The sequence below is a fragment of the Mytilus galloprovincialis genome, chromosome 1 (genome assembly GCF_965363235.1).
Source record: "Mytilus galloprovincialis chromosome 1, xbMytGall1.hap1.1, whole genome shotgun sequence".
NCBI classification, from domain to species: Eukaryota; Metazoa; Mollusca; class Bivalvia; order Mytilida; family Mytilidae; genus Mytilus; species Mytilus galloprovincialis.
The window spans coordinates 117,253,093-117,266,934 of record NC_134838.1 but is presented as its reverse complement, the minus strand read 5'-3'; the positions used below and the strand labels follow the sequence as shown (position 1 = coordinate 117,266,934).

The window sequence follows — 13,842 nt, the reverse complement described above, 5'->3', positions numbered from 1 at the left end:
TGTTTAAGATGCAAGGAACATATTTACAAGTACACAAAGCCGATTTCACCCTATCTTTATAATATGCAGTGCAACATAGAACAAGATACCATGGAATTTCAAAACATATATTTCTCTGATATACCTAGTACATATACTCACAGCTCTGTTATGGCAAGTTAAAGTCCTAAATACTGACCTCCAACTATGAGATATCAGATATCAATTTCCCCCTGTAGTTGAATGTTTTGATACTGACTTACACTTATGAGATATCAGATATCCATTGTCCCCTGTACATGAATGTTTAACACTGACCTGAACCTATGAGATATGTGATATCCATTCTCCCCTCTGTAATTAAATGTTTGATACTAGCCTGCACGTATGAGATATCAGATATCCATTCTCCCTCCTTTAGTTAAATGTTTCATACTAACCTGCACCCATGAGGTATCTGATATCCACTTTATTCATTGTGACAAGCCAATAGTGGAATGGTTCATGCTAACCTGCACCTATGAGGTATCTGATATCACTTTATTTATCGTGACAAGCCAATAGTGGAATGGATCATACTAACCTGAACCTATGAGGTATTTGATATCCACTTCAATTCGTTGTGACAAGCCAATAGTGGAATGTTTGATACTAACCTGAACCTATGCGGTATCTGATATCCACTTTATTCGCTGTGACAAGCCATTTGTGGCATGGTTCATACTAACCTGCACCTATAAGGTATCTGATATCCACTTTATTTGTTGTGACAAGCCAATAGTGGAATGGTTGATACTAACCTGCACCTATAAGGTATCTGATATCCACTTTATTTGTTGTGACAAGCCAATAGTGGAATGGTTCATACTAACCTGCACCTGTGAGGTATCTGATATCCACTTTATTTGTTGTGACAAGCCAATAGTGGAATGTTTGATACTAACCTGAACCTATGAGGTATTTGATATCTACTTTATTCTTTGTGACAAGCCAATAGTGGAATGTTTGATACTAACCTGAACCTATGAGGTATCTGATATCTACTTTATTCTTTGTGACAAGCCAATAGTGGAATGGTTCATACTAACCTGAACCTATGAGGTATCTGATATCTACTTTATTCTTTGTGACAAGCCAATAGTGGAATGTTTGATACTAACCTGAACCTATGAGGTATCTGATATCCACTTTATTTATCGTGACAAGCCAATAGTGGAATGGTTCATACTAACCTGAACCTATGAGGTATCTGATATCCACTTTATTCGTTGTGACAAGCCAATAGTGGAATGGTTCATACTAACCTGAACCTATGAGATATCTGATATCTACTTTCTTCGTTGTGACAAGCCAGTAATGGAATGGTTCATACTAACCTGCACCTATAAGGTATCTGATATCTACTTTATTCTTTGTGACAAGCCAATAGTGGAATGCTTGATACTAACCTGAACCTATGCGGTATCTGATATCCACTTTATTCGTTGTGACAAGCCAGTAATGGAATGGTTCATACTAACCTGCACCTATAAGGTATCTGATATCCACTTTATTCTTTGTGACAAGCCAATAGTGGAATGGTTGATACTAACCTGAACCTATGCAGTATCTGATATCCACTTTATTCGTTGTGACAAGCCAGTAATGGAATGGTTCATACTAACCTGCACCTATAAGGTATCTGATATCAACTTTATTTGTTGTGACAAGCCAATAGTGGAATGGTTCATACTAACCTGAACCTATGAGGTATCTGATATCTACTTTATTCGTTGTGACAAGCCAATAGCGGAATGTTTGATACTAACCTGAACCTATGAGGTATCTGATATCCACTTTATTCGTTGTGACAAGCCAATAGTGGAATGGTTCATACTAACCTGAACCTATGCGGTATCTGATATCCACTTTATTCGTTGTGACAAGCCAAAAGTGGAATGGTTCATACTAACCTGCACCTATGAGGTATCTGATATCCACTTTATTCGTTTTGACAAGCCAATATGGAATGTTTGATACTAACCTGAACCTATGAGGTATCTGATATCTACTTTATTCTTTGTGACAAGCCAATAGTGGAATGGTTCATACTAACCTGAACCTATGCGGTATCTGATATCCACTTCATTCGTTGTGACAAGCCAAAAGTGGAATGGTTCATACTAACCTGCACCTATGAGGTATCTGATATCCACTTTATTTGTTGTGACAAGCCAATAGTGGAATGGTTAATACTAACCTGAACCTATGAGGTATCTGATATCCACTTTATTTATCGTGACAAGCCAATAGTGGAATGGTTCATACTAACCTGAACCTATGAGGTATCTGATATCCACTTTATTCGTTGTGACAAGCCAATATGGGAATGGTTCATACTAACCTGAACCTATGAGGTATCTGATATCTACTTTATTCTTTGTGACAAGCCAATAGTGGAATGCTTGATACTAACCTGAACCTATGCGGTATCTGATATCCACTTTATTCGTTGTGACAAGCTAGTAATGGAATGGTTCATACTAACCTGCACCTATAAGGTATCTGATATCCACTTTATTCTTTGTGACAAGCCAATAGTGGAATGGTTGATACTAACCTGAACCTATGCGGTATCTGATATCCACTTTATTCCTTGTGACAAGCCAGTAATGGAATGGTTCATACTAACCTGCACCTATAAGGTATCTGATATCCACTTTATTCGTTGTGACAAGCCAATAGTGGAATGTTTGATACTAACCTGAACCTATGAGGTATCTGATATCCACTTTATTCGTTGTGACAAGCCAGTAATGGAATGGTTCATACTAACCTGCACCTATGAGATATCTGATATCCACTTTATTCGTTGTGACAAGCCAAAAGTGGAATGTTTGATACTAACCTGAACCTATGAGGTATCTGATATCCACTTAATTCGTTGTGACAAGCCAATAGTGGAATGGTTCATACTAACCTGCACCTATGAGGTATCTGATATCTACTTTATTCTTTGTGACAAGCCAATAGTGGAATGGTTCATACTAACCTGAACCTATGCGGTATCTGATACCCACTTTATTCGTTGTGACAAGCCAATAGTGGAATGGTTCATACTAACCTGCACCTGTGAGATATCTGATATCCACTTTATTCATTGTGACAAGCCAATAGTGGAATGGTTCATACTAACCTGCACCTATGAGGTATCTGATATCAACTTTATTCGTTTTGACAAGCCAATAGTGGAATGGTTCATACTAACCTGCACCTGTGAGATATCTGATATCCACTTTATTCATTGTGACAAGCCAATAGTGGAATGGTTCATACTAACCTGCACCTATGAGGTATCTGATATCAACTTTATTCGTTTTGACAAGCCATTAGTGGAATGTTTGATACTAACCTGAACCTATGAGGTATCTGATATCTACTTTATTCTTTGTGACAAGCCAATAGTGGAATGTTTGATACTAACCTGAACCTATGAGGTATCTGATATCCACTTTATTCGTTGTGACAAGCCAATAGTGGAATGTTTGATACTAACCTGCACCTATAAGGTATCGGATATCCACTTTATTTGTTGTGACAAGCCAATAGTGGAATGGTTCATACTAACCTGCACCTGTGAGGTATCGGATATCCACTTTATTTGTTGTGACAAGCCAATAGTGGAATGGTTCATACTAACCTGAACCTATGAAGTATCTGATATCTACCTTATTCTATGTGACAAGCCAATAGTGGAATGCTTGATACTAACCTGAACCTATGCGGTATCTGATATCTACTTTATTCGTTGTGACAAGCCAGTAATGGAATGGTTCATACTAACCTGCACCTATGAGATATCTGATATCCACTTTATTCGTTGTGACAAGCCAATAGTGGAATGTTTGATACTAACCTGAACCTATGCGGTATCTGATATCCACTTTATTTGTTGTGACAAGCCAGTAATGGAATGGTTCATACTAACCTGAACCTATGAGATATCTGATATCCACTTTATTCGTTGTGACAAGCCAATAGTGGAATGTCTGATACTAACCTGAACCTATGAGGTATCTGATATCCACTTTATTCTTTGTGACAAGCCAATAGTGGAATGGTTTATACTAACCTGCACCTATGAGGTATCTGATATCTACTTTATTCTTTGTGACAAGCCAATAGTGGAATGGTTCATACTAACCTGAACCTATGCGGTATCTGATATCCACTTTATTCGTTGTGACAAGCCAGTAATGGAATGGTTCATACTAACCTGCACCTATGCGGTATCTAATATCCACTTTATTCGTTGTGACAAGCCAATAGTGGAATGGTTCATACCAGTTGACTACTGTACCATTTTGAACATGAGTACTATTCTTTAGTTTCTGTATCATTTCTTCAAATGACCTCATATCCTTTTTATAATTTATACCACCTAAAACATGAAAAAAGAACTTTAAAAGTACATAGATACTTAAATCCATGTTATATAGATTTTTCTTCTTATAATATAATTGTAAAAAAAATGGATACTGCTTAGCTATATGCATTAACAATACTTTCATTTTGGAGAGATATATTAAGTTCAAAAGTTATAAATCTTACATACATTGAATCTGTGTACCTCTCAGTGTGAACACATTTGGAGAATTGTTTACTGTAAAGCTTGCATATGCTGGGAGATCATAATTTTCTCATTTTCTCAATTTGTAAAAATCAGTGGAAATAAAAAAAATGGGATAACAGTTACAGATTTTTTATAAATATTTCATGCAATAATAAGTTTGAAAGCTTTTCAATAAAATTCAGTTAAGTTATCTCCACTTGCCAAAATACAGTAACATTCAGTTAAGTTATCTCCCTTTGCCAAAAGACAGTAATATTCAGTTAAATTATCTCCCTTTGCCAAACTACAGTTATTTTCAGTTAAGTTATCTCCCTTTGCCAAACTAGTTATTTTCAGTTAAGTTATCTCCACTTGCCAAAATACAGTAACATTTAGTTAAGTTATCTCCCTTTGCCAAAAGACAGTCATATTCAGTTAAATTATCTCCCTTTGCCAAACTACAGTTATTTTCAGTTAAGTTATCTCCCTTTGCCAAACTACAGTTATTTTCAGTTAAGTTATCTCCACTTGCCAAAATACAGTAACATTCAGTTAAGTTATCTCCCTTTGCCAAAAGACAGTAATATTCAGTTAAATTATCTCCCTCTGCCATAATACAGTAAATAATCAGTGCAATTATCTCCACTTGCCAAAACATTTGTGCAAAACTCATTTATACTTTTAGCATTTTATATTACTCATAAGTTCTGAATAAAAAATAGTAAGGACCATCAAGACATAGGTCAACAGTATTAAGGTTTCCAACACCAAATTATCTTCACATCAAGTTAATAAAAATTAAGGCAGAAAAATATTTTAATTTTGGTTGAGGAAAAGATAGACTTTCACTAGAGTGGAGGGTCTATGCCGCTGACACTGTAAATTTTTCCTTTAAACGGAAAATAAATATTATAAAATAAGATTTCTAAACCCCTAAGTTTTACCTTGTAGGAAAATGTTTTGGTTTGAGGGTAAATATTTTGGTTTGAGGTTGATGATGATTTTAATACAGACATGTGGGTTGCCTAATAGATCAAACATCAATGGTCAAATCATCCAAAAGTTATCAGTTCATAAACAAACCAGTATGGTAATAATATAGACAACTTTGTTTGCATGTTTTAGGTTATGAACCTGTATCTTTATAAATGCCAGTATATTTGAAAAAATGAAAGCAAATGCTTTCCTATTCAGAAGTCTGGTCTGCACTAGAACACCATAATAACGATTGATGCTTACAAGATTAAACAACTTCAATTAAGCTTCATCATCTAGACGTTTTAGCAGTTATGAAGAAAAAACCATTTCCAAATAACTCAGACATTTGATTAGTAAATAGCAGTGTGAAAATATTCCAGTTTATAATGGTAGTAACACATAACAGCCATACTCAGATTCAGTTAGTAAAAAGCATGTCTTTTAAAATAAAGTACTTAAATCTCGTTAACAAGTCTTCATGAAAATATCAGTTATGTTCAAGAAAAGTATTCAAACTTAAATATTGATTAACAGATAAACCATATATTAGCTTAGGTAAAAACTCCACCTTCTCATTTGAAACATGTTACATAACTTGTTTTTAGCCACACTTTCAGCATGGCAATATGAAAGCCCAAACACAAATAAAAATCAGATCCTACTCCTAGTCTACCAAACAACACCCGGTACAGAAAGTCTGGGAAAATTCAATATGTGCCATCCTGTTATAGTTCTTAATATGTTGTGTTTTGTAAGAAGAAAAGTCTATTTTGTCATAAAAGGTACCAGTCAATATATATGTATTTAGAAATACTAGTCAGTACTGTAAATGCCTTTTATTGCTATTTTGTGCATTTTTCCTTTGATCTTTTTTTTTGTCATAATTTTTCATATCATGCTTCTTGCTTGAGATGGAAAATTATTGCTAGAAACTAAGGAGGCACTTAGCGTTGCTAATGAAGTTGACATGAAATTGACAACGTCCTCATAAGAAAAATAGCGATAAATAGATTATTATTGGTCATCTCAACTCGATTGCTTTTCTCGCTTTCGCCATACTGGCTCAAGCGAGAAAATCAATCTCGTTGAGATGATCAACGATAATCAATAAGTCTCAAACAAAGCAGAGGATAGAAATGGTGTTTTGCCTTAGTAAAATAAATTATCAAGAAAACATGGTGGTTTCAGAGCAGGCTAAAAGAAAGTTTAAAAGGGAGAACAAAACAGCTGATTTTCAAAATAACATCAATTCAGCAGCAAAGATAAATCATACCAAAAAGTCTAAAAGCTAAAAGGTTGTTGTGGTAAAGTGAGTATCCTCTCCCTATCTTGGTAGAAAAATAAAAGATTTAGTGAAACATTCTCTACATGCTACAGTGTATCAAATCTTTTCAAAGCAAATAGTACTAGTATTTATTATCATCACATACCTAGAAAACCTACATTAGGATTTATACAACCTACAATAATCATATTATATTCTTTATAATCAATAGAGAATGGAAACATGATTTTTTTTTTAATATTTCAATTCATAAATCATAATCTCCAATTGTTAAGCTTCTATTGAAAAGTGACAAAGCATGCAGCATTTGGGGATTATCTGTTGAGGAAATAATTTTTATGTCATGTGTTAAATTTCATTTGAGTTGCAAGAGAATAACTACATTTATAATGAAGCAAGTTTTTCTAAAGGGAACACCAAAATGATTTGACCAAAAAAGTTAGTACAACAATATATATGAAGTAATTTTGACAATTCTGTTCCCCACCAATGGAGGGCAAATTTCTTCATATATAAAAATGGCAAAGACCATGTTTTTTATAGGAAAAACCCCCATAACATTAAGATATATAAAACAACATCAAGATGAGAGGTATTCTGTCATGCCCTTTATATGTTTAGTTTAACAAACTTCTCAAAGATACTTACGACAATATACAGCAGAATTGATGCCAGCATATGGAAAGTATGCTTCTTTAGCTTTGGAATATTTGTGTGCATAGGAATCAGATGGTATATACATTGTCAAATCAAAATTTTGTCGTAAATTTATAAAACCATAGAGATTAACACCAACAATTAAAGCTGTGATGAGCATAACAATAATCTGAAAGAAAAGCAACATTATTTAAAGCAATGGTCATTAAAAGCTTTATTCCAATATGATAGAAAACATGACAGTTTTCAATAGGAATATCCAATGACTGCAGTTTGTTTGTGAATGCCATCATGTATCAATTGTTTATATTGGATGGCAAACATTAAGTATTAAATAAATGCTAATGACAGGTGTTTTATATTGATGTATGCAAATAACAGGCAGTTGAAATTGAATGTATCCTAATAACAGGCATTTGAAATTGAAATTAGGCTTATGACAGGCATTAGATATTGAATGTATGCTAATATAATGTGCTTGAGAATCTATGTCAGGTAATATCTTAAATATAGGACCATAATAATGGTAAAATTAAACATTCAGACTGGTGACTGAAGAATAACCGACAGTTTTATAAGTAATTGCAAAAAATCAACATAATAATAAATGAAGGAAACTTGTTGAGATTGATTTGCTGAATAACACTCAACAATAGTGACTTACTTTAACAGGTAATTTCATCAAAAATGGACCATAATAATGCTTGAAGAACATCTGACCATAATCTCGTTTACTACATTCGTTGATCTCGTAATCTTTATGTACATAACAACATATAATGGCGTTCCTTCTGGCTTCTACTCTCATCTGGTCTAAAGTCAAGCATGCCACAAAGAATGTTGATTGTAAGAGGAATAAGGCAAAGATTCCTAATGCTGCATAGATACAAAATCCACTTAGTCCTGGTATTACCTATAAACAATAAAAATTTGTAAGCATTCCGCTGAACCCAGCGTCTCGCCTACTTTTGCTGTTAATCGCAGACTCAACAAAAATGAGGAAAAACATCAATAAAAATTTCCCTCTCGATACTGCCTTTTGATTGAAAGAAGCTTCCAAGTTTGGTAAAAATCCAGGATAGTTTATGAATCTAATGAATGTTTTATAAACTTTAACTGCAGACTGTATGTAATGTTAACGGGAAGAAAAACTAATATAAAAAAGAAGATGTGGTATTATTGCCAATGAGACAACTATCCACAAAAGACCAAAATGACACAGACATTAACAACTATAGGTCACCGTACGGCCTTCAACAATGAGCAAAGCCCATACCGCAGAGTCAGCTATAAAAGGCCCGATAAGTCCATTTATAAGTAAAATACGGAAAAAGTGGAATTTTTTTTCAAAATTTACTTCTGAATAATATCTTATGATCAGAAACAAGCTTTTGTCCAAGTTTGGTACAAATCAAGGATAGTTTATGAAAGTTATTTAAATTTTAAAAACTTTAACCACAGAGTGAATGTAATGTTTCCTCGTAGAAAAACTAAGTCCATTTATAAGTAAAATACGGAAAAAATGGAATTTCATTTTTACAAAATTTACTTCTGGATACATTCTTATGATCATTAACAAGCTTCTGTCCAAGTTTGGTAGAAATCCAGTATAGTGTAAGAAAGTTATTAAAATTTCAAAAACTTTAACCACAGAGTGAATATTTGTGGACGCGGAATGTAGGATCGCTTAGTCTCGCTTTTTCGACTAAAGTCGAAGGCTCGACAAAAATGGACTTATTTATTTTTTAAAATTTCCATTTGCTGTACTGTTTTGTATACAGCTTTGTTACACAAAGAACCAGGTGGGATACATATCTGATCAATGATTATTTGATTAAATGGAAATCATCAATGGTCAAGTAAAGGTTTATGCATTTTGATTGGATGAATAAAGCTCTTTTCTACTGTTTTTAAAGTTTGATCTATCATTGTATTTTTACAACACAGGTAAGGAGAGTTGAGAACTCACAATTATGTTTAACTCAGTCTTAGTATGTGCTTGTCCAAAGCCAGGAACCTGTAGGAAGTCAATCAGACTATTAGTTTTTTTGCTTTTGAATTGTTTAACATTTTATCATATTTGGGCCTTTTGTACCTTACAACATGGTTTGATATTTGTTCAGAGTTAAAGGGCATATTGCGATCTTGGTTGTTCACATCCATGTCCTTTGGTCTTAGGTGATAAGCTGTTTAATTGGCAATTATACCACATCTCCTTATCTTTATATTATGCATTATCGTCAGTTGCATAAATTGCAATTAATTAATACACACTTTAAACTTAAAAATTTCAGGTAAACATGCTGTACATACTGTAGAAGCTCCTACAGCAAAAGCCACAACATCTGTTACTGATGTTACTGTTACAGATACACCAGCTCGTTTCAAGGTCAAGGCCATTCTTTGGACCAATGGAAGCTTCTGTTCCACATAAGTTAGGTTTTTCCAGGCCTCCACAATAACAAACATATCATCCACACCAATACCTACAAATAATTTATAACATTCCATTTATTTCAATAGCTCAAATAATCTACCTCAAACTTCTGTTCAGAACTTTACTGTACAAGTAGGAAATTTTGCCAGCTATAAAACCAGGTTTACCTCTCCTTTTCTTTGGAAAAAATACCTGTACCAAGCCAGGAATATGTCAGTATTTAATTAATTGTTCTGTTGTTTGATAGTGTTTGATTATGCCAGTTTTCATGTGTTTCCCCCTTTTGAATTTGACTTGTCGTTTAGTAATTTTATTATACTTTTTATGAATATTATAGACTTGAGTTTAATTTCCGTTTTATTTTATACATCTTTTGTCTAAATTAGATGCATTTTGTACAAGACAGTGACAGTTCAAAGTTTTAAATGATATAACTTATATATCCAAAGGTAGTCCTCTGGACTTCAGAGTCAAAACTTAAATCTGAAACACTTTTTGCAAAGGAGAAAAATAGTATTGGTAGGTATCTCAGTATATTAGTAGACATATATTTTAGACATATAAACAATAGTCTTTACATGTACTCACCCAGTAAAAGAAATGGCATCAAAGCATGAACTGGTCCATAAATTACACCACAGGCCATGGCAAGTCCATATGCAAACATAATAGATAGTCCAACTACTAAAAGTCCAGCTAAAGACAAGTACAACTAGAACAAGAGTTTTAACTAAAATATAGTATGAAAAAGAAACAGAAAATATACTACTTGCCATACTGACAAAGTCTGATAGAATTTAACATTACAATATACATGCTTGTTATAATATGTATACAATTTTAAGGTTTTTCTTACAAACATACAGGTCTGCAATAGGGTCTAACATTATCAATATTGGTCTGTATTTTTTGTTTGAATAAGTAAATAATAACAGTCTTCACATCAGAATGAAAACAAAAATTTTAGGTGTCTTGTTTTGTTAATGTTCACCACAAATATGAAATTAACCTAAAGAAACTATGCTGGAAAAACCAAATTCAGAAATAATGTAAATTTACAGATAAATAACAAATGTAAATGATGGCTGCAACATAATGGACTTAGGTAGCATTACCAGTGATCACCAATCACCTTCCAATCATTCAGCTAATATAGTGGAAATCTGTCTTTAAGGTTTAACAAAGAAACATTTGTAATATATAAGGTTTGCTAGTTTACTATTAGAGCAGAACCCTACCCTCCCCCGCAGTCCAAGCTACTATTGTAAATGATCAACTACATGTTTTATTTTGAATGACATAATTATGATGCATAGGTCATGCAGTTAGTTTTGTATATCATATGAGAAAATCTATCAAGGACAATTACATTTTTGGCATAAGACATTATATGTTCATGCAGCTTGTCACAGATTATCAGCATGTTACACATGTAATGGAGAAAACAGCAAAGATGCTCAAGTCAATAAAACCTATTGGATATACAATGCATTAATTTCATTGTGTCTTTTACTATCTTTTACTTACTGTAAATTCAGTAATGAATGTTTGTTTTGATTTTATTATTTTTGATAAAATTGCAACAGAATAGGTAATGTAAATATAAAATTTGATAGTATTTTTATCTCATTGTAATATACCCCACACATTTCTCTATTCCTCATTAGACAGGTAACTTGATGTTATTAGTACTTTTTAGATTTTTCAGTTTTAGTCCTGTGATGGGTGACTTCATCCTCACACGGTTAATATATTAGTAAGTTTAATACTTAATGACAACTAGGTACTTAATTATGGTCTTAAGAACAGTGTACTACATTTTGTACTCTTATAAGTACTTTTCACTTATAATATTATGTCCTTTTAAATGTACTTTTAAAAGGTGATACATATCCTAGCTGTCAATGTATTTCCAAGATCTGTTAGAAACAATTAAGTCTATCATTACAGATCAACGTGTTTCAAAGGACCTTAGGCTATCCAAAAACATCTGCATATTATCTATATGTACCATGTGCAATCAAACATTTCAGGCTTTTGATCTGCTAGTAGACTTGCTACATGTCCCTTCCTAATTATGTTTTTTTTTTTAATTTTGCCCCTTTAACAATTTTACTGCTATAACTAGGAGAATACCATTATACTGACATCTGCAGGATTCTCCAAGGGCAATCAGTAGACTGGCATTTATGAGTAAACATATAAATTAGTAAGAAAGAATAAAAGAAAGGGAATTTTAGCAAGTCTAATCTGCTAGTACATTTCCTTTAAGTTTTTAGGTGATCTAACTATTGTTGTAACATAATACGACATTTTCCCTTTGAAGCTTTTATGTGATAATCTGCTTCATAGTTTGGTTTTTGAAAAACCATGGTTTAATATAAAGAATGATATGTTATTCCATTAAAAAGAATCATGACGTACTTTGCCCTTGCAACTTCATGCAGATAGGCGGAGCATGGACTATTGTTTAATCTGAAAAGTTAAACCATGATTAAAACCCCCCTCTTTGATACGCCTGATTGACAGTTAAGTGAATGCACGAGGACAAGGATTTTGTTTGTTTTACAAATAGGATTTCTACTTTCTTGGAATTCCGTCACTGACTTCATATAAATTTCAACGAAAATTCCCAGACCCCAAAAAAATCAAATGGTATGTGCCTTAGAGGAGCCTGCATCACTCAATTCAGAAAGTCACTTTTTTGTCATGTCTGTTGTGCCGTATTCCAATTTGGATCCATTTTCTAGTGCGCACCCAGCAGCAAGCTAGAACGACACTCTCCCACTGGTTTTTTATTGGATAAAAAATCACCGGGCCACTTTTGAATGATGTTACGAAACATATGTATCACCACGCCATACTCATTAACATATTTAAACGAACTCATCCTGCGGATTCTTCGTTTAAATATCATGTTAACTCTTAAATAGCATGGTATATATAATACTTATTGACTTTATCATACAAGATGCTACATATCATATACATATTAAATGTTTTAAAATAGAAATTAGAAGATGGGGTATGAGTGCCAATGGGATAACTCTCCATCCAAGTCACAATGTGTAAAAGTAAACAATTATAGGTCATAGTACGGCCTACAACACAGGGAATAGCAATGTAGCCTTAATCTGATTCAATAAGTAACACCAATCTTGTTAATTTTACATTGATGATGAACAAGACAATACGAAGAAATAGTTCTAATCAGTGTATAATTATTCATGAACTAACTGACTGTGATGGTCATGTAGACCTTGGAATAATTCTAGAACTAAATAACATTGTGGTATCACTCAAATTAAGAGAAAAATCATGGGATAAAAAAAAAAAACACTTGTTTCTTAAAAACATGACTTTTCCTACACTGAAGCGCTAATAAATTACCTCCTTAGTACCACATTAATATAAATATAAAACCTCAGAAAAAAACAGTAATAAGATCAAATCAGAATAAAACATGAGAGGAAGAGCAAGAATGATAATTGATAATTACACTGTAATTTACAGTAGACATGACAATCCTGATATGTAAATACAAACCTTTTGTTCAAGAAGATTGAATCTCCCTAGCGTCAGTATAACATAAATAAATACAATAGAAAACCCTGCCGAAAGTAACTTGGTATCACTGTTTACAGCACCATAACCTTCGTCATCAAAACTGAAAACAAAATATGGAAATATATTTTTTTGAAATGCACATATTTTACATAATCTGCAGAATTTATTGTTAGTATCTGGTTACAGCACTATAACAGAACAACTGTGACAAAACTGAAAAATAGTGTATACAGCAAAGTACCTGTCTGAATATGAATTAAAGAACCTTAGTGAGCGTGCTCACATACCCCAAGTCCCCACATTTTCATTGGAGAAATTAAATAAGTGTAGGAAAAAAAATGTATCATA

The 13,842-nt window shown here is 33.2% G+C and overlaps 1 protein-coding gene across 2 annotated transcripts in view; it reads right to left on the bottom strand.

The window, feature by feature from the left end:
* The window catches only part of LOC143053966 (patched domain-containing protein 3-like), a 62,625-nt gene that overhangs the window by 25,980 nt on the left and 22,803 nt on the right, over nucleotides 1–13,842 (bottom strand). Inside the window, exons 7-13 of one of the 2 annotated variants that reach the window (XM_076226797.1) lie at nucleotides 13,474–13,594; nucleotides 10,516–10,639; nucleotides 9,804–9,976; nucleotides 8,155–8,403; nucleotides 7,482–7,659; nucleotides 6,979–7,008; nucleotides 4,235–4,399 (exon numbers count right to left, since the gene is read on the bottom strand). In XM_076226797.1, the coding sequence (XP_076082912.1) occupies nucleotides 4,235–4,399; nucleotides 6,979–7,008; nucleotides 7,482–7,659; nucleotides 8,155–8,403; nucleotides 9,804–9,976; nucleotides 10,516–10,639; nucleotides 13,474–13,594 (1,040 nt within the window). The remainder of the gene's footprint in view (nucleotides 1–4,234; nucleotides 4,400–6,978; nucleotides 7,009–7,481; nucleotides 7,660–8,154; nucleotides 8,404–9,803; nucleotides 9,977–10,515; nucleotides 10,640–13,473; nucleotides 13,595–13,842) is intronic. The other variant, XM_076226802.1, reaches the window with a different exon arrangement.